This window comes from Podarcis filfolensis, assembly GCF_964270895.1.
Source record: "Podarcis filfolensis genome assembly, chromosome: 8".
Classification (NCBI taxonomy): Eukaryota; Metazoa; Chordata; class Lepidosauria; order Squamata; family Lacertidae; genus Podarcis; species Podarcis filfolensis.
In genome coordinates, this window is record NC_139611.1 from 64,148,821 (window position 1) to 64,174,401 (window position 25,581).

Genomic DNA, 25,581 nt, shown 5'->3' on the forward strand with positions numbered 1-25,581 from the left:
ACAGCTCATCTGGGTGTCTGTGTCATACAGGGTAGCTTCCAACCTATCTTGAACCCTGGCACCTGTCTTCTTAGAAACTAAGCACCTCAGAGAATATTCTCTTCTTCCTCCTCCTCCTTGTGGTATAGTGGCTTTGACTTTCCTCTCAGCATATAGCAAGAGCCGAAGAATTAAGGACACTTCCTGTTGCTTCAGCTGAATCATTCATAACGTGCCCCAAAGGAGATCAGAGTGGATTCCCTTTCATTCTCACAACTGGTTCTTGGCTTGAGAGATAAAGAAGCAGCAATCCAAACCCAGGTAGGCAATCTTTGGTCCTCCTGCCAGCTCCCTGGAGTCAAAGGGCTTTTCCATTCTGGTACCTACCTCACTCTTTCGGTGGGTCATTTTGCAACATTCCTTTGCTCTCCCTTTATATCCAGATATCCCATTAGAAATAGCCATATTTTATATTCTTAGCAATAGGAAGTTTGGATTTCCGAATGACCTCTTCACAAGTCCAGGGGCTGTAACAGCTGTGGTACAAGGGTACTTTGGCAAGGTATCATTTGGCAAAGGTATCATAGGCACACTTTGCCATTTGTTTCGGCGGAATTTGAAGAGTTGTGGGGGCGTTGTAGGTGGCAATTTATTGCAGACCTGGTGCTGTGCACACATGCATGTTGTGCGCAGTGATCACACAATGATAGCCTCTTGAAAATTCTGCCCTGCATTATTTTCCCATTTGACCCTGGTTGGCGATTTCCATGGAAAATCGTAAAACATTGCCACAAAAACCTTGCATGCACGAGCAATGAGGGAGAAGGTCACATCATTTTGCATTTAAAAGTGAACCTGCCTAATTTGTGCTTTCAGAAACAGTATGCAACCCATAACACAGCAGTGCTTCAAAACCCGCACTTCTACAAATTTTGCAATGCAGTTCTCCTGCCAAGTGTACAGAAATGTATACACTAGCAAAAATTAAAATATAAAATGCATTGTATTGGGGGGGAAAGCCTTGTGAATATGTGCATATTAGTCAAAAATGCATATGGAAAAAAGTTTATTAGGAGAAATTTGTGCAAAAATCCTGGTGAAACGTCATGAAGGTTTTTTGTCTTTTTTTAATGCAAATTGTTGTGAAAATGTGAAGAACTGCATTTAAGATCTGAAAAATGAGAAACTCAGAGAATCAGAACTGATATCTTTGTCCACCAGTATCCTATGACCAATATCCAGTCTACAATAAACTGCCGTGTGGAAGCACCTCAGATGTTATGGTGTGTCCTCCTCAAGAGTTGTTGAGACTTTTTGTTGTCCCCAAATACATAGGTGTCTTCTCCAAACAGTAGTGCCATGGGTAACTGAAATTGTTCAAATACCCCAATCACAAAACTGTGAAAAGAAAGGAAATTGAAACAATTTTAAAAAGAGATAAACTGCATGAAACAATAGAAAAATGTGGCATTGCAAGCCAGGAGCAAGGTGGGAGGGGAGGTAAAGGAGATGGAAACTGGACAATGGAAATAAAATGGGTGGGATTGTTCATTTGTTTTAATTGCTCAGAAATAGATGGCCAACTATTTCCCTGTAGCTTTATTAACAGCTTGATCTGCAGACAATATTTTTAAAATAATAGGCTGTAAGCAACCAATTTCTACTCAGAGTAGACCTTTTAAAATTATTGGACCGAAGTTAGTCATATCCATTAATTTCAGTGGGTTTACTCTGAGTAGGATCCACTTTGGACACAACTCTCTTTTGTTTTGTAAATAAATACCAATCCATGGCAGCTAAGAATACACATATTAAAGCAAGCATGGCAATAAAAAAAATAAGTAAATAAGAAACAAAGGGTGCTTCCAAAGGGCAATTTATGGTGGACCAAGAGCTGAGCTAGATGGACCAATGTCCTGACTCTGTATAAGGCATATTCCTGGGTTCCTAGAACAAAGCTGGATGAGTTAAAAAGACACTCAAAACTTTTAAAAAAGTGATAACAATCACCTGTGAAGACATGTTGGGAAATGATGGTACCTCACACTAGGGCAATGGTGTAGTACTGGGGAAATTTCTTGCTGTTGGGAGAGGGACACATTGTCACAAGAGAAAGCTCTGAACATCAAACAAAGCCATATGAATAGAACAGAATGCACAACTTTTGCACAGAATGGAATGCAGCAAATCAGGCAAAAAATGGCCAGTATTGCAGACATAGCCCTTTCCATTCCACACTCCCTGAAGGCATAACATACACTTCAAGGCTGCGTATATACACCATACATTTAAAGTGCACCCCTGTCTTTAACAATCCTGGGTGCTGCATCTTACTCCCCACTGTGCCACAATTCTCAGAACCCTTAACAAACTACAGTTTCCAGGATTCTTGGGATTGGGGTTGCTTTATTTTTTTAATCCGTAACTGTTGGGGTGAGTGGCAATTTGTGCAAAAGGCTTCATCTTGCAAAATATTATTTGTCACAATAAGCCCTCAGCAAAGGCAGGTGAAAATCACAGTTTTTATAGAATGAGAGAAACGAAGGAGCAAGCATCTGGGAGTAAGCCCCACTGAACTAAGTGGGACTTACTTCTGAGTAGAAAGGTATAAGAGTGTAGTATAAGAGGCAGGGGCTTATCTAGAGTCCCCAATGGAACAGCAGAAGCAGAATTTGAACCCAGCAACGCCATTATCAACTGGTGCTGACAGGAACTGGAGTCCAGCAACATTTGGAGGGGTGCAAGTCACCCACCCCTGACCTAAAAGCATTCCCAGTACTCTTCCCCCGCCCCCGCCCCCCAATTTCCCTAACGGAAATTGTTCCCTACACCCTCAAAGTTGCTATTAGTTCCTGGTGTGAGAAGAACACAGGTAGCCAGAGAAATAAAGCAAACTAAACACAGATATATAATGCAGAAAATATACTTTTCTTAATGCTTTAATTGTTGGTGGGAATGCAGTATGGAATTTATCTACTGACATGATAAGAGATATAAAAGAGTGTAAGTTCCCTCTTACCTTTACAGTATATCGTTAGACTTTTTGAGGAATGTAGTATCTGTAGTATTTCCTTTGGGATTATTTTTGAATATATTGACATGTTAAAATTGAAACAGCGCTTACAAATATGAGACATCAAACTTTGTAAGATGTGGCTACCTGTATCTTTTCCCAGCAGAGAGAGAAGCAGTTGGGGAGGAGTTTTAGTGGAAAAATCCCCAGAGAGGAAAGATCAGGAAGCAGTAGGCCCACCCCAAAGCATTTGCAGGGACAAACAGGGTTGAAAGGATCACATATTACCACCCCGATACCATCATAAGCACAAATTGTCATGAATGCACAATAAAAAGGACATCTGATGTGGGAGCTATCTTGTTCTGCAAATATTATGGAGGTTCTAGGAATCTATAATGATCACACGTGTAATGATATTTCTGGAACTAGGAAGAAAATCTACCTCAACTACTGATATAAAATAATTCATTTGCTATACCATAAACATAATAGATAGGAAAAATCTTTCCCCCATCTCTGCTCCCTGTTACAATCAGTCTTAAACCACCTTCCAAGAAAACGGGGACGGAATTCACTCAGGAGTCACTGTTCACACTGCAGAATTTACACAGAATTAGCCCTACAACATAGTTCTCTTAATTTATTGTTTCCTGCACCATTTTCCTTAATATCCCCAAACTGCAGCCACTTACCACTTAGATTTTTTATTCGGTAAATGAAAAATACAGTGGGGAGGGGATAAATCTATTGATTTTTGCAGTTGGAATGTTTTCTTGTCCCAGCCAGTTTTAGCCTCTTTAGGTGGAAAAATGCCCCATGTGGTTTTTCAAACAAATATCAACCCAGGGAAGCAGGCAAGTGTCCTTTTACTGACACGGCTACAATGCACGTTGCTTTGTTTGGGGTCATCTTGCCACCCCAAGACATTTGAAGTGATATGGAGTAGAGCTTTTCCGGGTTGTCTGGGGCCTTTTACAGGCTGGCCCAAAGGAGGTGGTAGAACCAATGGTAGCTCACTGTGACTTGTTTGCAAAGCATTCTGAGGACAAAATTGCTCGCATCCACCAAGACATTGATTCTGCTGTTATAGCAGATGAATCTCATGGGGTGTCCAGATCACAGTCTAGTCCTGTTGTGTTGGATGAGTTTCGGTTGGTAAGGCTCGAGGATGTGGACAAGGTGCTCGGATCGGTCAGGGCGACCACTTGCACTCTAGACCCTTGTCCCTCTTGGCTGATAAAAACCAGCAGGGAGGGAACAGCTGGCTGAGCCAGGGAGGTGATCAATGCCTCTTTATGGGAGGGGGTTGTCCCCGTGTGTTTGAAGGAGGCAGTGGTAAAACCACTCCTTAAGAAACCTTCCCTGCATTCAGAAAACCTAACTAACTACCGGCCAGTTGCTAATCTCCCTTTCCTAAGCAAGGTTCTAGAGCAAATGGTCACAGACCAGGTCCAGGCACTTTTGGAAGGAACTGATTTTCTGGATCCATTTCAATCAGGACTTAGGCCTGGTTTTGGGGGGGAAATGCTTTGGTCACCCTGTATGATGACCTCTGTCAAGAGAGAGACAAGGGAAACATGTCCCTGTTAATTCTCCCTGACCTCTCAGCAGTACCACTGACCATGGTATCCTTTGGGAGCGACTGTCCAAACTAGGGGTGGGTGGCATCACTTTGCGGTGGTTCCATTCCTACTTGGATGGCTGTTTCCAGACGGTGTTGCTTGGGGAATGCGTTTCAACCCTGTGGAACCTTCAATGTGGGGTTCAACAGGACTCAATCCTATTCCCTATGTTGTTTAACATCTACATGAAACTGCTGGGTGGGGTTATCCAGAGGTTTGGAGTACATTGTCAGCAGTATGCTGATGACAGTCAGCTCTATTTCTCCTTTACATCTGCAGTTGAGGCAGTGGAAGTGCTGGACCAGTGTCTTGCCTCAGTATGGACTGGATGAGAGACAACAAACTGAAACCCAATCCAGATAAGACTGAGGCACTGTTAGTGGCTGGTTCTCTAGGCTGGATGGATGGGAGATCGCCTGCTCTTGATGGGGTTACACATCCTCTGAAGGAAGGAGGAGGTTCGTAGCTTGGGGGTACTCCTGGATCCTTTGCTGTCGCTTGTGGTTCAGGTGGCCTCAGTGGCCTGGAATGCCTTCCATCAGCTTTGGTTGGTGGCCCAGCTACGCCCCTATCTGAACAGGGATAGCCTAACTACTGTCGTCTATACTCTAGTAACCTCAAGGTTAGATTACTACAATGTGTTATACGCAGGGCTGTCTCTGAAGACGGTTCGGAAACTTCAGCTAGTGCAGAATTCAGTGGCCAGGTTGCTCACTGGAACAAGACGGTTTGAGCATATTACCCCAATCCTGGTCCGACTGCACTGGCTACCAGTTAGTTTCCGGGCCTAATTCAAAGTGCTGGTTTTGACCTATAAAGTCTTAAATGGCTCAGGACTGCAATATCTCAAGGGCTGCCTCTTTCCATATGAACCTACCCAGACCCTGAGATCATCTTCTGAGACCCTCCTTCGTGTGCCTCCAACTCGAGAGGTCTGGAGGGTGGCAACACGAGAACGGGCCTTCTCTGCAGTGGCTCCCTGTCTGTGGAATGCTCTCCCCAGGGAAATTTGCCTGGTGCCATCATTATACACCTTTAGGAGCCAGGCAAAAACATTCCTTCTTAACCAGGTCTTTGGTTGATTTGATTGACATCCTATGCCCTTTTAAAATGTGGGGGTTTTTTTGGGGGGGGGGTTATTGGGTTGGTGTTTTTATTTTGATTATATATTTTGTGATTTTATATTTTGATTTTATTCCGTGAAGCACCCTGAGACCTCCAGGTATAGGGCAGTTTCTCTCCGTTTCCCAATTTTTTCAATCTTTAATTCATTTCTGCAGCAATTTGCAAGAATGGGTTTTTTTAAGAAGAAAAAACCATCAGGAACATCTATCAGCATTTTATTGTTGATTTCTCTTTTTAAAAACCACATTTTTGTATGCAGTCTTGACTAATACACACATTCTGGCAAGCAATTTCCCCTATTATAATGCAGCTTTGTATGTTATTTCCACACATATATGCATTTTTATGTACAATTTCCCCCAGTTATATGGATTGTTGCACACATTGATTGGTTGGAGAACTGCATCACAAGATTTGGAAAACAAAGAATTTCATTGGATAGCAGTGCTTTGGTTCGTGTACTTGTTTAAGAATGCAAATTAGGTAGTCTCTCATTAAAATGCAAACAAAGTAACATTTCTGCCCCATCCCTAATAGTATGCAAAGCTAGTCAAGTTAATTTGGCACCTCAGACAGGAAATCTCACAAAATAATAATTGTAATAATAATCCATCAAACAGATAACAATTTGCTGCTCCTTCATAGCACCCACAAATCAGTTGCCTAAGAGGGCTGCCTCACTCTGTTTAACAGTAGGCCTAAAATGACTGAGACCATGTATGTGAGATGATTTTGAATGTTTGAAGTCTGCTAAACAGTATTATTTTTATTCTAGGAACTTTTGAGGCACTGTCCTGGTGAGTAGTTACTTTCTCTGTTAAGCTGTTCCTCAACACTTCACTCAACACTGCCCAGAAGCCTGCAAGCTACTGTCGCACTTTCCTCCACCTTGTACCCCTACCCCTCCGCCCCAATCTTTTACTGGAAATGTTACATATTTATTTAGTCCTCATCATGCTTTCTGTTGAATGCAAACCTTGCTGCTGCTGCTTAGCTATTTTCAACGAAAGTGCTGGAGGGTTGGCTGCCTCCTGAGTAGTAAAAAAGAAACTACCTCAGACCTCTTAGCCGACACCACAGATAGGGAGTGGGAAATGATGAGGACTCTTTTTTGTTGTTGTATAACATTTTAGGCATGAAAACACTTGACGGCCTCAGAGTTTGTAGATGTTCTTTGCTGTGGGGTTCTCTAGCAATTCCCACATCAAAAGAGCAATTCCTTCGAGGGCAGTTATACTGTTTTGTCTCTTTCTCAGCACCCACAGAGAGACCAGTGATTTCTACGTACTTCTGCACCAGGAATTAAACATATTGGTTATAGCAGGCATAGGCAAACTCGGCCCTCCAGATGTTTTGAGACTACAATTCCCATCAGCCCTGACCACTGGTCCTGTTAACTAGGGATGATGGGAGTTGTAGTCCCAAAAACATCTGGAGGGCCAAGTTTGCCTATGCCTGGGTTATAGCGTCAGGCTAGGACAAGGGAGACCTGGGTGCGGATCCCTACCTAACCACAGAGCCTACCAGGTAGATCTTGGGCCAGTCACTCTTGCCACACCTTCAGCATACATTTAAATCAAATTTTAAAGCACACAGCTTCCTTCAAAACAATCCTGGGGACTGTAGTTTACCCCTCACAGAGCTACAATTCCCAGCACCCTTAACAAGCAGCAGTTTCCAAGGTTCTCTGGAGGACGCTGTCTGCTTGAAAATGTTTGAACCTATCTCTCAACCCCAAGTGCCAGCAAATGTATACAAATAATAGTAATAGTAATAATAATAATAAATGTTGGCCTGTGGGCACATTTGGAATTTCAAGTGGGCACTTTTCTCCCCGCTCCCTCAGATCATTTTCCCACTCCACCCCAAACAGAGAGACAGAAAGAGAGAAAAGACCTGCCTAAAAACTTCACTCTCCCAAGGGATCTGAGTAAAAGTTGGATCCAGTAATCTGAGTTTTGAAAAGCACCTACTACTGATAGAGGAAATGGGAAACAGTGCATTCAAAGCAGTATCATGCCACTTTGAGCAGTCACTGCTTCCCTATATAATCCTGGGAAGTCTAGTTTGTTAAAGGTGCTGTGAGTTGTTAGGAGGTCTGTATTTTCATCACAGAGCTACAGTTCTCAGTGATTTAACAATCAGTTTCTCTTCCTGCGGATCTCTAAAAATGCTAAGCATATTTACTACTGTTAGAAAATATAGCCATGACCAGTAATTCCGAGCAAGCTTCGGTTGGTCAGGAAGCTTTAATTTCATCTTGATTTTGTTTCATTTCATTCAAACTGAAAACGTTTCATTCTTGGATGAGTTGGCTGATGGGCAATGCTAATTTCCACCAAGTGGGTCAGACAAAACCTCAACAGGCCACCTCCTGGTTCATGCCGGGGTCAGGGCATCCCTCCTGCTGAGGGTGCTGCCGTTAACATTATCTTAGCCTTCTAAGTAGAGGGGCTACCAAATCCTCCATCTGGACCCGCTTTTTCTGCTGGGCAAAACAGGAACCATCTCCAGCTAATCCCCTGTAATCCCCTGCCACGTGATATCCTTGCAAAGTGCGCTTGCAAAAACATACTGTCAGAATCATCTGCTGGTGGTGGTCCTGGGAAGTGATGAGAATGGAATGGTGAGAGCAGGAGGCCAGGCAGGGCCACCATGGAATCCCTGCAGCCACACCAGAAAAAGGCAATTCCAAGTAAGTGCACATTTTTCATCTCTGTCTTGGGAGGCAGGAGGTGTGCATGTTTAGCAATCTGCACACTCCCACTGTAAATGAGGACCAAAGCAGCCCAGTGGACAACACTTTGCCTCATCTTTCATAGAACAGCAGAGCTGATATGCCAGCTTAGCTTGTAACTCACACTGTCCTGGGGCAAACCGCAGTCTCTCTGCCTCAGTCCTCCAATCTGTGAAATGGGAATTGTTAGATGGCCTGCCCTTCTCACAGAGCTTTTGTCAGAATGGATGAGATGCAGCTACCCTCTGCTTCCTAGTAATAGTAGGGCTATAGAAATGAAGTCCTTGTGTAAGAAATGAACTGAAAACAAAATCCAGTTTTGTAGTAAATGAACTGGTTAACAAATTTTTGTTGTTGTACTATGGGAAAAACTGCTACTTTTATCACTAGGGAACTGCAAGCATGCCTCTAAGCACATGCTAGATGTAAACTAGATGTAAGGTTAAGATTTGCCAAGTGACCAAAATAAATAAATAAATGGCATGGACCGCTCCTGTTCCTTTAAAAGTAACCCCGAGGAGGAAAAATCAGCAGGGTAAGCTTTTCAGGGCATGGCGATAAATATAACCATCTGCTAATAGCAGTAGACCAATTTGTTAGAGGCATAAGAACAGGAGTTGGTTAAAAAAAGTTACTAGAGGTAAACAAAAAAACATTCTTGCAGAAGGGGTATAATTGTAGTCTGTCTCTAGGATAGGATAAGATTCCCACCTATTTTTTGTTACAATGGTACCTTGGGTTAACTACTTAATTCGTTCCGGAGGTCTGTACTGAACCTGAAACTGTTCTTAACCTGAAGCACCACTTTAGCTAATGGGGCCTCCTGCTGCCATGCCGCTGGAGCACGATTTCTGTTCTCATCCTGAAGCAAAGTTCTTAACCTGAAGCTCTATTTCTGGGTTAGCAGAGTCTGTAACCTGAAGCGTATGTAACCTGAAGCATATGTAACGCAAGGTACCACTGTACTGGTTTATGAATTGAAACAGTGTTTATCAAACTGCGGACCAGGGACCATCAGTGGGCCTGCGCCTCAGGACTGGAGCCCATCCCGTGGTTTGTCACTCAGACACCCTGCCCCAAATTACACCAGCAGCAGGAGCTCCCCACATGTGTAGTAGGAGTGGGAACTGGGTGTTGTACACACTGTACCTTTAAACAAAGCCAGCCCCAGACATTTTGGCACCTGAGGTGGACCCCAAAATGGCACAGTGTCCTCCACTGTACAGTACCTGATATCAGCAGGCTGGCCTAGGGGGTGCTGAGCAGGCTGTGGAGCACCCAAAACTCTGTCCCCTCCAGCACCTCATTGCCAGAGTCCACAGACACCAGCATCTGCCACCTGAGGCAGCTGCCTTGCTCTGCCTAAATGATAGGGCCGGCCCAGCCCTAGTTTCCAATACTGCTCATGCAACCGGTCCAAAATCATGAATGAGAGCAAGATTTAATTAGATAAAGCAGCACTGTCACCGAGTTCTTAGGTTGCATTTATCACAACAGTACAGAAATGCACCTGCAGTTAGGATGGACGCAACTCACCTGTTCATATGCTCTTCCTATGTAAACACGGGGGATTAGTAGCTCAGCGCCACTTTGACAGATATACCTTCAGAACCTGCAAAAGGCAGAGCAAGCAACAGGTATCCATTTGTGAAGGTGGGTCACTCTCTGCCTACCTGCTGATTGAGCATTCATCCTGATTTTGCTTGCACAGAGGTTGCAGGGAGAATAGACAATGCTGGCCACTTATTTAGTATTTGTTTCGACTTGTTCACGATGTGACATTAAGCAAATGTTACCCCACACTTCCCAGTGCATTTACTCATCTCTTTTCTGGTCACGAAAAGCTCCAATTGGAAGTCGGGGTGGGTGGGGAGAGCAGGTTTATTGCACAAGAGCACCAAAGCAACTTTAATTGCACTACCTGAATTTGCTGATGTGTGACTGAATCCCACCAGAGAACAGTGATGGCCTGGAAGTGCCCACAGACAATAAATATGAACAAACTTCCGCTTCTCTTGTTCCCTTTATTTCCACCTCTGAAATTCCAAATTAGCTATAAAAATATGCATTGATGTTATTTTCATTTCCTATGGGCTTTTATTTTATTTTTTTACTTAAAAAACACTTTAAATAACAAATAATTTGAGAAAGGGGTGAGATATTAGTGGGCAGCAGTGCTTTCCCCCCCCAAAAAAAAATGTTTAGGGGGCTCTCATTTTCCTACTCATATTGAAATACTGCCCCTCAATGAGGCCAAACTTAGATTCAGAAAATGTTTAGGGATATGCATACCCCTGCGTCCCCCCAGAAGAAAAAGCACTGGCAGGCAGAATGTGCAGAAGCGTACTTAGGGATTAGCGAAACTGCCCTCCTCAGGGCGCAAGCCCAGGGGGAGCCACAAAAATCACCTCTCAGGCATTGGAGTCCTCCTGAACCTGCAGCCACCTTGCCAGCACCTGCTTTGCCTGAATAGGGAATCTGCCAGGATTTCCAGCTGCTGCTGCTGATGATGATGATGGAAAGGGGTCTTTGGAGCATCTTCCAGGCAGAGAGCAGCATGGGTGTCCCCATCTAGCCCCAAGGAGGCCCGTTCCTCCTGTTCAGACAACCTCGTCTGTTTCTCAGATTCTTTTTGGGGGGCAGGAGTTTCTCCAGTACAGTTCCTTGCCAAGGGTACAAGGGACCCTAGATACGCCTCCAGGAATAAGTGATTCCAGGAATTGTCACAGATCCCCCTGGTACCTAGACTTAGCTATGTATTCCTGTGAAACAAACAAACAAATAAAACCCTTCACTCTTGTGCCAGGTTCTTTTCCCCATCCCGTTGTTGGATTGAGAGGAGAAGGATGAAGGAAGAGACCAGCATTCCATGGAGAGGGGAGGGTTTTGAGGATCAATGTACCTACATTGTGAAGGACCAGCTGTACGAACCACACGCCAACCTTCCGCGAGCACAGGCCTCTTTGCCCCGGAACCTGGCCTTCCAGCGCAACAGCAACAATGAGGTAATGCCAGTGGCCAGCCCAGCAGGGCAGACCTTTCATTGTATGGTCTCCTGGACTGATTTGCACTCCTTCCTCTGTCCATACACCCCAAGCGACACAGGATGGTGACGGAATTCGATTCAGTTCACAAACCTACCTAATTCCAAAACAATCTGCAAACTGAAATTCAGCCATCCTTTGCAATGCACACTTTTTCAAACTGTGCAAGGGAAGTTCTCCTGCCAAATAATGTATGCAAAAATGCAAATACCAGAGTAGGGGTTCCCAAACTGTGTTCGATGGACGACTGCTTCATTCAGGTAGTTCCACGGCATCTTTGTAAAAATACATTGAGAAATCTAAACTCACCCCTACAATTGCTACAACAGAAAGAAAGATCATTAAGTGGCCTGCCTAGACCCTCAGGGATTTTCAGATTGTCTGTGGGGTAGGGGAGAGAGAAGTATAGGAACCAGTGTACAAAGTTAAAATGCTGATTAGTGAAAACAGCATCCAAAAATGCATCATATTAGGGGAGCTTGTTTTGCAAAAAATGTGTGTATCATACACATTGCATATAAAATGCATATAATAGGGGAAACTCGCACAAAAATTGCTGATCAATTTTCACAATAACATTATATATATATCCAAATACACACACACACACACACACACACACACACACACACACCGCAAACTGATGTGGAAATTTGGAGAACTGAACTTATACAAATGAGCAACTGAGAGAAATCATAACTGACATATTCACCCATCCTTGCAAGAGACAAAGCAATCCCTCCTCAGTCTCTTCCAGCTACATCCCAGCCTCCCTCCCACCCACCTGGCCAGCTTCGGTCTGACCATCCTCTATGACCTGGTCTGCACCACTGCCAGCCTCTACCATTTCCCCAGCCCCAGCCCTGAATGGGTACAGACTGTGGCAGGTCTTTGCAGGACTGGCAGAAGAACCGTGTCTGAAAATCCCTTTGCCTAGGTTTCCGAATCTTTAGCAGATGCTCCTTGCACAGTTGTCATCTTTTTCTCACTATGACTGCTGGAAAGGAAAGAGGGCTCCAAGCATTGTGGAAATGACTGTAGGCATATGAGATGCAGAGTTAACAGCTTCTCTGCACACCCAGCTTCCTCTCGCCAAAGTATGTGAGAGGGGAAGGGTGGTGTAGTATTTAAGGAGGGGTCACAAGTGGGTTCCTCACCCGCAGCTTGAGCCAGCTTTGCATGCTAGCAGCATTCAGGCAGTGTGAGTCTCACTTCAGTCTGCATGCTACCCCTTTGGGAGAGCCAGAGCTCAGTAGCAGAGCAAGTGCGTTGCATGCAGAAGGTCCCAGGTCCAATCCCTGACATCTCCTGGTTGGCTGGCATCCGCCTCTCTCAGGAGACAATGGAGGAATGCGCCTTTGGGGGTGAAGTCAAACAGGAGTTACAGCTCCTGCAGTGGCTGTAAAGACTGATACGGGAGAGACATGTTTTTTTGCAGCTGGGGCAGATGAAGGCGTTCAGTTGTGCTGATGCAGGTGCACCATTGTGTTTCTTCTTTCGGTGCTCCTCCCTGTCTGAAGCCCTGGAGAGCTGCTGCCAGTCAGTGTAGACAACACCAAGTTAGATGGACAAATGGTCTATGTATAAGATGCCTTTTGTGATGGCCTGGGACTCGGACTCGGAACCAGAGGAGACTCAGTCTGCACCGGATCTTTTGCCTCAGGCATCATCTGAACCAAGTCTGGGCCTGATCCTGAAGAGTCCCAGTCTGCACAGGTTCCCCTGCAACAAACACCAGCTGGGCCAAGTGAGGGGCCTGAGCCTGCTCTGGCTCCAGATGCGGGGATTACCTCGTTGTCTTCAGCTGGGCCATCAGTTACAGCTGCTCCATTACCGGTTTGGTCAGGGGAGGCTGAGGCGGCCCCTGGGTCTAGTAACCCACCGACGTCTCCCGAGCTGCAGAGACTAAGGTCTGAGAGAAGGAAAGACCTGAGTACTCACAGGAGGAGTGCTCGCCTTTGGGCGAAACAGCGAGGTGAGTCACTGAGGGATCAGGACCAGCTGCTACTCCGAAAAAGATAAAAGGCTGTCGGACCCCGCCCCAGGTTGTGGGAGCAACATTGCTGTATGCTAGATCCTGCCTGAGATCCTGTACCTGTCCTTGACTGGTTTCCTGCCTTGTGTCCTGCCTTGGCCATGTCAGACTGACTCCCGTTGGAACCTTTGGATTCCGGACCGGTCCTGGACTGCATTTCACGGGTTACCCCCAGGCCCAGCACACCTTTTTCTTTCTTTCATATTACCACAGTTTTCCATTTACACCAGGGGTGTACAACTTACCTGTTAATCACTTGACATTGCAATGATCTTGGGTGACCCCTTTTCCCCTGCCCACGTGGTTTGAAATCCAACCACACAGGCCAAGACACAGCACAGCTTGTCACTGGTGCTTGCAATACCCTATACTCTTGCAAGCACTGGTAATTATGAAGGTGATGATTTTATTGCTATGCTTTCAAATGCGCTGGGTTTTTTTTTGCAAGCACTATCAGATTTATATGCCTGTGTTTTCCTCCATATTAGAAGGAGCTTCAAACAGTTTTTAAATGGTTGCAAAGGTGTTCTGGGGATTGGGGAGAGGTGTGTTGGTGACAACACAGGACACTGGCCAACTGGCCTCCTCCAAAGCCTGCTTTTCCTGAACCAGGCATGCCAACAATTTGTCACATGGGGTTTTCATAAATCACCCCCCACAATTCCCCACCGTATTTGTGGATACAGTAGACTGCTTCTTTTTACTGAAGGCTGTGAGGGCTCCTCAGAGCTCTGCAGATATTACACCTGTCTTGAACCTGAATTCAGGTGCCCAGCCAGGAGGGCATGGAAATCTTTCTCAGGATTTTGTCTTGCTTTCCCTGCATACTTGCTGCTCTTTGTGATGCTGCGGTTTGCTGATTTAAAAAAAACAACAACTCACAAGAGCAGCCTTGGCCAACCAGCACATGCTGTCTAGAGCTGATGGGAGTTGTAGTCCAAAACATTTAGAGGGCACCCTGTCAGCAAAGGCTGGGCAAAAGGAAACATGGAGCCCTCCCTGTCCCCACCCCTGCCAAGGCTGCAATGCAGAGGTGTGTGTTTTCCCGCCTCTGATTCTTAAAACCGACCAACCCCAACCGCATTGTCTCCAAACACAGAGAAACGGCATTTGGCTATGTTCACAACCTTAAGAAGCCACTAGGGGGAAGCAGAAGCTGGAGAAAAAAGAGGCCAGGTTTTATATTGGTTAAGCAATCTATACATAGGGTAATACATGGATTTTTAGAATCCATACATGGTGCAAATTTATTTTTTGAAGTGGCTTAACTGGCAGTCCCTCTTCCCAGGGAATCGTAGCTCTGGGAAGGAATAGGAGTTTCCTAACATCTCTAAGCACCCTTAAGAGACTACAGTTCCCTAGAGGTTGTTTTTTTTTTGAGAAGCCATTATTGTTAAAAGTTGTATGGTACTGCTTTAAATGTACAGTGCAGATGGGACCTATAGCGTAGATGTGCTGTGGAAAGGAAGTGGGATTAGAAGTAGGCATGCAGAACAAAACCCTACATTATAATGAGTTGGCTTATTGTCAACGCTGATTGGCAGTGGCTCTCTGTAGTTTCAACACAAGGGTCTTTCCCCAGCTCTACCTGGGGTTTGAAACTGGGGCTTTCTGCACGCAGAGCAGGGGTGCTTTACCACTTAGCCATGACCCCTCCAACAGCTTTGCGTCTTCTGTCTCGGTTAGGTCAGGAAGGTTGACGAAAAGAGAGCCAGCATGGTGCAGTGGTTACAGTGATGGCACAGGACCTGGGAGACCAGTACAATCAATTGTACAAGGGAACTTTCAAACTGCTAGATTGGCAGGAACTGAGACAGAGCAATGGGCGCTCACCCCAAGAGGCTCAGTGGTTTAGACCACAGTGCCACCCATGTCCCATGCAGAGTAGATACTTGCATCCCAGTGCAAGTAGATAAATAGGTACCACTGTGGTGGGAAGTCATGCTGGCCACATGACCTGGAAAGCTGTCTGTGGACAAACGCTGGCTCCCTTGGCCTGAAAGTGAGATGAACGCTGCAACCCCAGAGTCGCCTTTGACTGGACTTAACAGTCCAGGGGTCCTTTACCTTTACCTTTCTTACGAGGGAACTCTTCTTCCACCATGCAGAGGTGTTAATAGATTTAGGTTTCTGGAGCATTACATTACAAGTCTAAAATATTATGTTCCTGGTTTCTCTTTGTGTGCTCATGTGCATGAGTCTCTCCTGCCATAAAATATGTGTTTATAAAATCAGCCAAATATTAGCAGGTACAAATGAAGGACATGAAGACTCAGGCCTAACTTGAACTGACATAGTTTTGGTTCTTCTGTAGGTAATAGCTGTGCTCAGCAGAGAGTATATCCCGCAAGGAACACGCTTTGGGCCGCTGGTTGGAAAGATCTACACCAGAGAGAATATCCCTAAAAACATGGATCAGAAGCACTACTGGAAGGTGAGTAACAGCTGCAAAAGACACAATGACCCCTTTTGGCCAGATAAAATCTACAATGTATTTTTAAAAGTTATTTGTTTGTCTGTTTGCTACGTATCTGGACACTTAAGATATTGTAACCCAATTTTGATCAAGGAGATCAAGGAGCAGCCCTTTTCTTACTTGGATGGGCAACACTTTGGTTAGGAAGAAGCAAAACATCACAAAATGGGGAGTAAGCTTCTGAGTTCTCTTCATTAAGCTGCTTGGTGAAAAGCAGGGGTGTGGGGAGAAAGAGAAAAGGCGGCTTGATGTTTAAGCCACAAAAGTTTGCTTTTAATCAGTCATAAGATGGAGTCTAGGAGGAGATCAAAACAAAAAAAATTTTTTCCTTCCAGTAGCACCTTAAAGACCAACTAAGTTAGTTCTTGGTATGAGCTTTCGTGTGCATGCACACTTCTTCAGATACACTGAAACAGAAGTTGCCAGATCCTTCTATATAGTGAGAAGGTGGGGAGGGGTATTACTCAGAAGGGTGGTGGGAATGGGTGGTTGGCAGATAGCTGTGATAAGCCTGTTGACGACTCTTAACGACTGCAATAGGTCTTACAGGAAAAAGCAAGTTACAGATAGGTAGCCGTGTTGGTCTGCCATAGTCAAAACAAAAATTTTTTTTTCCTTCCAGTAGCACCTTAAAGACCAACTAAGTTAGTTCTTGGTGTGAGCTTTCATGTGCATGCACACGATAAGAATCCTCTTATCTCATTATACATGACAAAGCCATTTTTCACTTTCTCACCCCTTGTTTTTTCCTGTAAGACCTATTGCAGTCGTTAAGAGTCGTCAACAGGCTTATCACAGCTATCTGCCAACCACCCATTCCCACCACCCTTCTGAGTAATACCCCTCCCCACCTTCTCACTATATAGAAGGATCTGGCAACTTCTGTTTCAGTGTATCTGAAGAAGTGTGCATGCACACGAAAGCTCATACCAAGAACTAACTTAGTTGGTCTTTAAGGTGCTACTGGAAGGAAAAAAATTTTTTTGTTTTGACTATGGCAGACCAACACGGCTACCTATCTGTATCTAGGAGGAGATGGCAGCCTTAAATGGATGAGGCTCAAGGAAGTATTAAGACTGTTGGGAGAGAGGAACACAGAATAATTGGTCCCCCGTTAAAATATATATATGCCAGCAATTACCCAGATCTTCTTTCTCTTTCCCCTCCTCCAGGTTCTCTCTGCAAAAGGAGAGCTCTACCACATCCTTGACGTGAGTGACCCCAACTGCAGTAACTGGATGTGCTATGTGAATCCGGCTCCCACCCACCCAGCCCAGAACTTAATGGCTTGTCAGTGCAACCTGGAGATCTATTTCTATACCATAACACCCATCTTGGCTGGAGCTGAACTTTTGGTTTGGTACATGCATGGGGTACCTAGAGAATTCCAAAGCTTGCTCTCAGGGGAGCTGGCAACTAAACCAGGTGAGGGCACTGTAGGTGGTGAACACCACACTTGTCAATAGTTTGAACAGCAACAATTCAGGCAAGGGCCATTTTGTTCCAGGACCAGCAGCAGAAACACATAAATCTCCTCCTACTCCCCATCACCCAGCTACATATGCTGAGATGGAAAAAGTTCATTTTTGAGAAACAGACTCAGATATAGCGACAGAGGAGAAAATCAATTTTATGTGCATTTTTAATTTGCAGTTCTCAGTATGTCAGCTGAAATGCAGTTTTCCTTTGAAATGTGCACTTCTCTGAAATTTTGTAATGCACTTTTCCCCAGCCAAGTGATGTGTACAAAAGTGCATATACTAGGGTAAAGTGTGCATAAAAAATACATATGTTAGGGAAAATAACATGCAAAATGCATTCTATTAGGATAAATTGCTTTGCAAAAATGTGTGCCTTTGGAAAAATTGCAAACAAAAATGTCTGAAGAACTGGAACCAAAATGCTGATGGATTTTCAAAAGGACTTTTTATATTGCAATCTGATGTGGCAATGTGAAGCACTGGATTTAAGATTGGGGAAACTATTAATCCATCTTTACTCAGAACTAGTTTGTCTCATAGAATCTGAAACGAGGTTTTAAAAATATATATTTGACATTCTTCATTTCTTTCCTTTTTTTAAAAAAGAGGTGATGATTGTGGAAGATATATTTAAAGTTTGTCAGATTTTTTTGTTACTTTTGTATTTCATTTCTCTAAGTAAAAATAAATACGTTTCAAGATAAAGAGCAACAATTAAAAGTAGATTTGCTTCTTACTTTGCAGAGTATCTAATCTCAAGGGATTCCCTGGTGCAGCCCTTCCCTGAGAAAGTCAGTAGACCACCACAGAATGCCTCCAAAGATGACCAAAAATGCACAGCTATTTACACAAAGATAGACAAGGATGAGGAAGAGATAATTGATGTTGAAGAGCTAGAACAAGACATGCCGCCAAGGAAGACAGCAGAAAACCAAAAAGTGGATTCAAAGGCACAGACCCCTGGGAGCATGCAAGAACAGGCCACAAAGCTTAACCTTCCCCACAATGCATCCAAGGAAGAAGTTGCTTCTGAGAAGCCTGGTCTTCCAAGCCAAAGAGACATAGGCCCAGAGAGACAGTATGGCCCCAGTTGCTACCCATACAACGCAACTACCTCACTCTGGAAGGAAATTCCGCTCCATCTCAGTAACCCGTCTTCCTCCTGCTCAGAGTGCCAGCCAAGGAGCAACCTACCCCAGGCTTATCACTATGCCTGCAGCACCTCAGCTGCCCACCACCCCACATCTCTACTGGCCCCTCAGACCTTCTCATTTCCATTTGAATTGCCGCTAACAGGTCCTAGAGAAATCACATCCCTAAAGTTGTCTTCTCTGGGGAAAAGGCGACCTCCCTCTCCGGGGATGTCTCAAGCTGTCTTCGCTCCCATCTTGCCACATGGAAAACAAGTGGACCAGAAACCACCAAATCGTTTCTCTTCTCTCCACACCAGAATCTTCTCATTTCTGGACTCTGACCAAGGGCACCCTGCCATTTCATGTGGCTCCGTAGTTCAGCAGCTGAAAGCTCCCTCCCAGCTTGCCTGCCAGGATGAGACCATCAACCCCAGTACGCCAAAGACCAACCCACCAGATTCCCAGGAAAGCAGCAAGTCTGCAACGTACCCTCTGGGGAAGAAGAATAGCAAAATCAAATACGAGTGCCATATCTGCTCCAAGACCTTTGGGCAGCTTTCTAATCTCAAGGTACATCTGGAGACATCCAAGTGAGAACAAATTCGTACCAATTATCCTCCCCATCCAGAATTGTTTAATCCTCTCTCCACATCCTACATGATGGCCTAGATCTGTTTCCTGAAGGTCGGGGCATGGTGACTAAATAGCATTTGCAAACAGCTGGCAAGTACCAGTTTGTACAGTTTGTACCCAGCTGCACACCCGCCCTAGGCACTTGCTCCACCCACGTGCTGTTGCAGTCTAGGTGTCTGTACCTGTGTTAACACTGGACTTTCCATTGTGACACTGTGTTTGACTACGGCTGCAGAATTTTATTTTGGGATCAGAATTATGAGATGGGGTTGCAGACATAGCCCAGTAATATGCTAGGGGGGTGGGTGGGTGTAGTAAGGGTTCACTCAGGTGTGTGCTCAGTATACCCAGTGCCGGATTTACGTATAAGTTAAACAAGCTATAGCTTAGGGCCCCACTCTCTTGGGGGCCACCCAAAAAAATTAAAGGGAAAAAACCTGGATGTACATTTCCAAACTATAAGATAAAAAACAAATAAAATTATGTTCAAATGGCTTTAGATACCTATTAGGTCCATTTAATTACCATATAGCATATATTCAACACAAAAAACAGTGACCATTTGTTGTTGACAAAGGACAGCTGGACATACAAAGGGCCCCATTAACTTCAGTAGCTTAGGGCCTCATCAAACTTAAATCCGGCCCTGAGTTTACCTTATTGAAGTTCACATTGTGACTACCCTTAGATTCTCTGTTAGTGGAGACCAGCTTGGTAGATGGGTTTTGGCTGAAAAAAGGAGGGGAACTTCAAAATGGTGCGGAATAATAGCATTTTTCTTTATTTGCACTCCTTCCTGATGCCCTGGGTGTGGCATAACCTTCATTGCAGATGGAGATTCTTTGTCTTCAACCTTGCTCTTCTTTTGGGGGAAGACACATAACTCACTAGCAGGGGATCTGCCCTGTTTGCGCAAGATCCCAGGTTCAATCCAAGGCATTGCTAGGTAGGGCTGGGAATGTTCCCTGCCTAAAACCCTGGCCAGCCGCTGCCTGTCAGCTAGATGGGCCACTGGTCCAATTCAGTATTAAAGTGGCTTCCTCTGTACCGAACCACAACTGAACCCTTTTGTTCCTTTCTCTATGTCTATTTTTCTTAAAAACACCCTTTTAGGCACCCCTTTTCCATCCTTTCCAAGCTCACACTGAACTGTCCTCCTCCTACAGGTCCACCTGAGAGTGCACAGTGGCGAGAAGCCTTTTCAGTGCCAGGTCTGTAAAAAACGTTTCACTCAGCTGGCTCACCTGCAGAAACACCATCTGGTGCACACGGGCGAGAAGCCACACAAGTGCCTGGTAGGTGGCACTTTTCTTTCCTCATTAAAAGGCCAGGAGACCATTTGGCCCCTTGGAGATATGTGTGTATGGAAAGCATTTGGGGCTGAGGGGGAAATGGTGTTTAAGGAGGAAAGTGATAGTGATATAAAATTATACGTGGAGTGGAGAGGGAGAAGTTTTTTCTCCTTCTCCCAATAATCAATATGAATTTGCCCAAACCATAAGGCTGGAAATATGGAGTGGGAAGCTGTTCTCTGGTCCCTCATTACGGGAAACACAGTTTGTAGATTCTAGGGCCAGGGCCTGGGATAGTGTCTGTCCAGCTGGTTCACTTTCACACAGGCCATCAAATCATACTTAATTTTATCATTGGTTTATTAGGCATATTAATATTTCAATATCTAAGTGTAAGAAATGGATGCCAAATCTTTCTTCACATTTCAGACTTTAATTATTTTATCATATGTGATTGTTGTATTTGTGTGTTGCATTTTAATTTGATTTACTGTATCCATGGCTTTTTTTTAAGTTCTATATTTGTACACGGCTTTGGTTGCATTACAGTGCAGCAGGAAATAAAAGTCTCAGCAGGCAATAGAAACCTACAAATTATCATGCAATTCTCCAGTGATTCATTGGGCCACACTGAATTTGTAAGCAATTAGGACTAGAAACCAAAAGGAGAAAGCTTCTAATTAAAGTCATGTGGGCCTTATTTCTTCGTATGGCCACAAGGAAAGGCACTGCTGAATTACACTATACTCAGAGCTTGGAAACTTTAAAAAGAAACTAGTTCAAAATCAACATGTCCAAAAGAACATCCCTTTCATGAACATCCCTTTACAAAACAAACCAGTTCAATTCATAGGTCAATTCAAGTTGATCCAAATAATCCTTGCTCATTTTTTTCCTGCATTCAGAATGTTATAAGTTGCTGCACTGAAGTATAAAATACAGTGGTACCTCTGGTTAAGAACTTAATTCGTTCTAGAGGTCCATTCTGAACCTGAAACTGTTCTTAACCTGAGGTACCACTTTAGCTAATGGGGCCTCCCGCTGCTACCGCACCACCGCCGCGCAATTTCTGTTCTCATCCTGAAGTAAAGTTCTTAACCTGAGGAACTACTTCCAGGTTAGCGGAGTTTGTAACCTGAAGCATCAGCAACCTGAAGCGTTTGTACCACTGTATGCTTAAGAAGACTAAGGGAACATCAAAATATACATACAGTGGAATGTAGATGGTTTAATCTCCTTTTCCCAATGCTTATGATCTTTAAGTTTAAAGGCCCAAAGAGTCTAATGAGAGAGAGGGGGAACCACATGCAAGAGAATAAACTTGAAGATGAACTAGAAATCATTCATAGTTCTATCCCAAAATGAAATTCAGTTCACCTGGCGTATGGGCAGTACTTTCAGGTATAGTTCAGAGATTTCTGAACTAATTCCGTGAACGTCATTAAACCAAACTAGTTCATTCTAAGCCCTGGCTCTATTAAGCGCTATGAAGAAATTACCATTTTTAATTCCGCTTCCAGCTGATTGTTGGAAAGCAGCACCTCAGTGATGCTAAAGAGCTCCTAGAAGGCTGCTCGTCTGAAGTTTGACAAGTAAAGGAGCAAGCTCAAGGCTTAATATGAACCGCATCGTTCTGGAAATTAAGCACAGATGAGCCAGTCTAGGGTTTCTCCTTCCCATAATGCACCGGTGCTTGGGCTAACAAGAAACCAATCTCTCCCCTAGGTCTGCCCCAAACGCTTCAGCAGTACCAGCAACCTCAAAACCCATCTCCGCCTGCACTCTGGGATCAAGGCTTATGCATGCTGCCTATGCCACAGCCGTTTCACCCAGCACATCCACCTCAAACTCCACCAGCGCCTCCATGATCACCAGCGCCTACACCACTGCCCCCGCTGCCGCAAGACCTACATCCACTGGGTTAGCCTGGAGGTGCACCGGCGGGGGTATTGCCCGCTTAACCCGTGTGCCAACTGCTCGCCTGCCCAGCTCTGCCATTTCAACGACATGATTGACCGCTTTGACTTCAGCCCGCATGCTGACCAGCTGGAGGAGGGAGAGCCTGATCCTGTCAGGGCTGCTGTGCTAGTGGAGGCCATCATCCTGAGGGAAATGGTGGCAGCTGGTCAGCACAACGCCCTCTGCTCACCAAGCCCCCACAGGCAGTTTGCGTTCTTCCCAGCGATGAACTACACCCTTTGTTTTAAGAGAGAGTCTTTGCTGACACAACCAGCCTAAATGTTGGGCTCATAGCTGCCCCACCAGTCTTTGAGTAAGAGGCAGGATGGAAGCCTGCTGACTGCGTACACGCCATATACAGTGGTACCTCGGGTTACGAACTTAATTCGTTCCGGAGCTCCGTTCTTATCCTGAAACTGTTCTTAACCTGAGCTTTTGCTAATGCGGCCTTCTGCTGCACGCGTACATCCCAGGGCAAAGTTTGCAACCAGGAGCACCTACTTCCGGGTTAGCGGAGCTCCTAACCTGAAGCCTTCGCAAGGAGGGCGGTTCGTAACCAGAGGTATTACTGTACAGCAGTACCTCTAGCTACGAACGGGATCCGTTCCGGAGCCCCGTTCGCATCTAGAGGTAAACGTAACTAGCGACAGCACGTCTGCGCATGCATGCGTCGCTTTTCGTCGCTTCTGCGCATGCGTGTGACGTCATTTTGAGTGTCTGCACATGCGCAAGCAGCGAAACCCGGAAGTAACGTGCTCCGTTACTTCCGGGTTGCCGAGGAGCGCAACTCGAACGCGCTCAACTCGAAGCATATTTAACCCGAGGTTTGACTGTACGTATTTAACACACATTTAAAGCACATGACTTTACTTCCCCCAAAGAATTCTGGGAATTGTAGTTTGTTTGTTTTTAAAGGGCACTGGGAATGGCAACTCTGTAAAGGGTAAACTACTGTTTCCAGGGTTCTTTGGTGAAAATGTGTTTTAAATGTATGGTGTCTACGTAGCCACTAACTCTGGAAATAACTCCCAAGAGGCGTGCCTTGAACCAGCCTTTGTGGTTCTTGTTAGTGATGATGCCATTGAAACCCTTTTTTCTTTTCCCAGGCCTTTTACGTGTTTGGGGTTTTTAATGTTGCAGTTTTACCTTATTGTATAACTCAGCTGTGTCTTGTTTTCTTTCAGTTTTTATTATTTCCATGTTTTATTGCTTATAAATTGTGATTATTCTCCTATTGTATGCTACTCTGAGAGACTTTGCTGAAAAGTGGGCTATAAATAGCCCAAATAAATGAAAGAATTGAGCTGATCCAAGACATTTTGCCCCACCCACAACTGGCATGCACCTCCTCCCTGGTTCCCCATGAGGAAACCATTTGTGCTGGGAAATGGTCCCGACCCCTCAACTAGAGGATATACAAGCCTAGGACTTTAACCCACACTTCTAAAAATGCTTTAATTTCTCATGGCCTTCTGGTATTGAGGCATGGGTAGCATGGCACATGCCTTGCTTTATAGGAAAAGTTCAGACTTTTTAAACTGCTAATTTTTTTGTTATTTAGGCAAGTCTACACAGATACGTAAGGTCAGTGTGTATTTTAACATGCAGTTTTATTTTAGAATGTATGTTTTTAAATGTTGGTTTTATTGATATTTTGATTTTTGTTCGTTTCTTTAGGTTAGCTTCATTTTAATTTTGGACTTTTATTGATAATTTGAATGTATATTTTATGTAAACTGCCTGTAGGTTTATACAATAAAGTAGCTTCTAAAGTCTGTTAAATAAATACACATATAGATGACTAATCCTCCACACCTGCCCCCTGGTGTTGAGAAGTATCCAAGAGTCAAAATAAATGCAAAATAAAATAAATCCATGATTGCACCTCTCAACTGCTTTTAAAGCAGCCACGGTGAGACAGGGAGGCAAACTGGATCAGCAGCATTTGTGGAGGGGTGTGTGAAATTCAGCCCTCATTCTACTTGCTCTGTTTTTCATTAAGCTGTTTCCCCTCCTCTCTCAGCCCTGCTTTGCTTAACATCCAGCCAGATTAAGTCTTCTGGAAAATGCAGCTCATTGTTCTGTGACACTTTGGCTAGTCCTAAATTGTTGCCTGACCATGAGTGAATTTTAGATTCTTTCCCCCTACCTGCCCCATAGACCAACACAGCTTCCTTTGCTTTTGTGTGTCCTCTTCAGAAAGGACTCTTACTACTACCCCCCACACTTCCGCCTCTGAAAATATCTGTCACCAAACAAGCTCTAATTTCCAAAAAATAATCCTGTATGTTCACATCCATGTCATGCATTTGAAAAACTCACGGATCACTTGCATCCCCCCTGCAAAGAATCCTGGGAACTGTAGTTTAAGGGTGCTGAAAGGAGACTTTTCACAGAGTTACAATTCCCAGCCCAGCCCCCCCCCCAAAAATTACAGTTCCGTTGTTGTATTATTATTATTAAATTTGTTAGTCACTTTATTTTGCCCAGGGCAACCCAAAGCAACTTACAACCAAATAAACAGACAATCTGAGGCTGTTCAAGTGGTATAAAGGTAAAGGGACCCCTGACCATTAGGTCCAGTCATGACCGACTCTGGGGTTGCGGCTGAGTGGTTGGGTTGTGGGTTGGGTTGGGTTGGGTTGAGTTGTTGGGTTGGGTTGTGGGTTGGGTTGAGTTGTTGGGTTGGGTTGAGTTGTTGGGTTGAGTTGGGTTGTGGGTTGGGTTGGGTTGGGTTGAGTTGTTGGGTTGGGTTGTGGGTTGGGTTGAGTTGTTGGGTTGGGTTGAGTTGTTGGGTTGTGGGGTGGGTTGGGCTAATCTCGCTTTATTGGCCGAGGGAGCCGGCATATAGCTTCCGGGTCATGTGGCCAGCATGACTAAGCCGCTTCTGGCAAACCAGAGCAGCACACGGAAACGCCGTTTACCTTCCCACCAGAGCGGTACCTATTTATCTACTTGCACTTTGATGTGCTTTTGAACTGCTAGGTTAGCAGGAGCAGGGACCGAGCAACGGGAGCTCACTCCGTCGCGGGGATTCGAACCGCCAACC

At 44.7% G+C, this 25,581-nt stretch overlaps 1 protein-coding gene and 1 long non-coding RNA gene across 8 annotated transcripts in view; one reads left to right on the plus strand and one right to left on the minus strand.

Annotated features, from left to right (window-relative positions):
- Positions 1-21: 21 nt before the first annotated feature.
- Positions 22-24,307, plus strand: ZNF683 (zinc finger protein 683). 2 transcript variants are annotated; one of them, XM_083627155.1, is made up of 9 exons: positions 22-300; positions 6,518-6,539; positions 11,286-11,484; positions 15,873-15,992; positions 17,207-17,459; positions 18,260-19,218; positions 20,448-20,576; positions 22,299-23,094; positions 23,357-24,307. In XM_083627155.1, the coding sequence occupies exons 3-8, from the start codon at positions 11,326-11,328 to the stop codon at positions 22,809-22,811; spliced, it is 2,133 nt and encodes a 710-aa protein (XP_083483281.1). In that variant the 5' UTR covers positions 22-300; positions 6,518-6,539; positions 11,286-11,325; the 3' UTR covers positions 22,812-23,094; positions 23,357-24,307. The 2 variants fall into 2 exon arrangements, with proteins under 2 accessions (XP_083483281.1, XP_083483282.1); XM_083627156.1 differs by lacking the exon at positions 22-300 and having other exon boundaries at positions 5,970-6,539.
- LOC310769168 overlaps positions 1,026-25,581 on the minus strand; it is a 32,323-nt gene continuing 7,767 nt past the window's right edge. For 2 of the 6 annotated variants that reach the window (XR_014551475.1, XR_014551476.1), the window contains exons 3-5: positions 10,016-10,091; positions 1,990-2,060; positions 1,052-1,377 (exon numbers count right to left, since the gene is read on the minus strand). This is a non-coding gene — a long non-coding RNA (uncharacterized lncRNA). Of the gene's footprint in view, positions 1,378-1,989; positions 2,061-10,015; positions 10,092-21,784; positions 21,855-25,581 lie in introns of all 6 variants that reach the window. The other 4 variants (XR_014551472.1, XR_014551474.1, XR_014551473.1 and 1 more) reach the window with 4 other exon arrangements.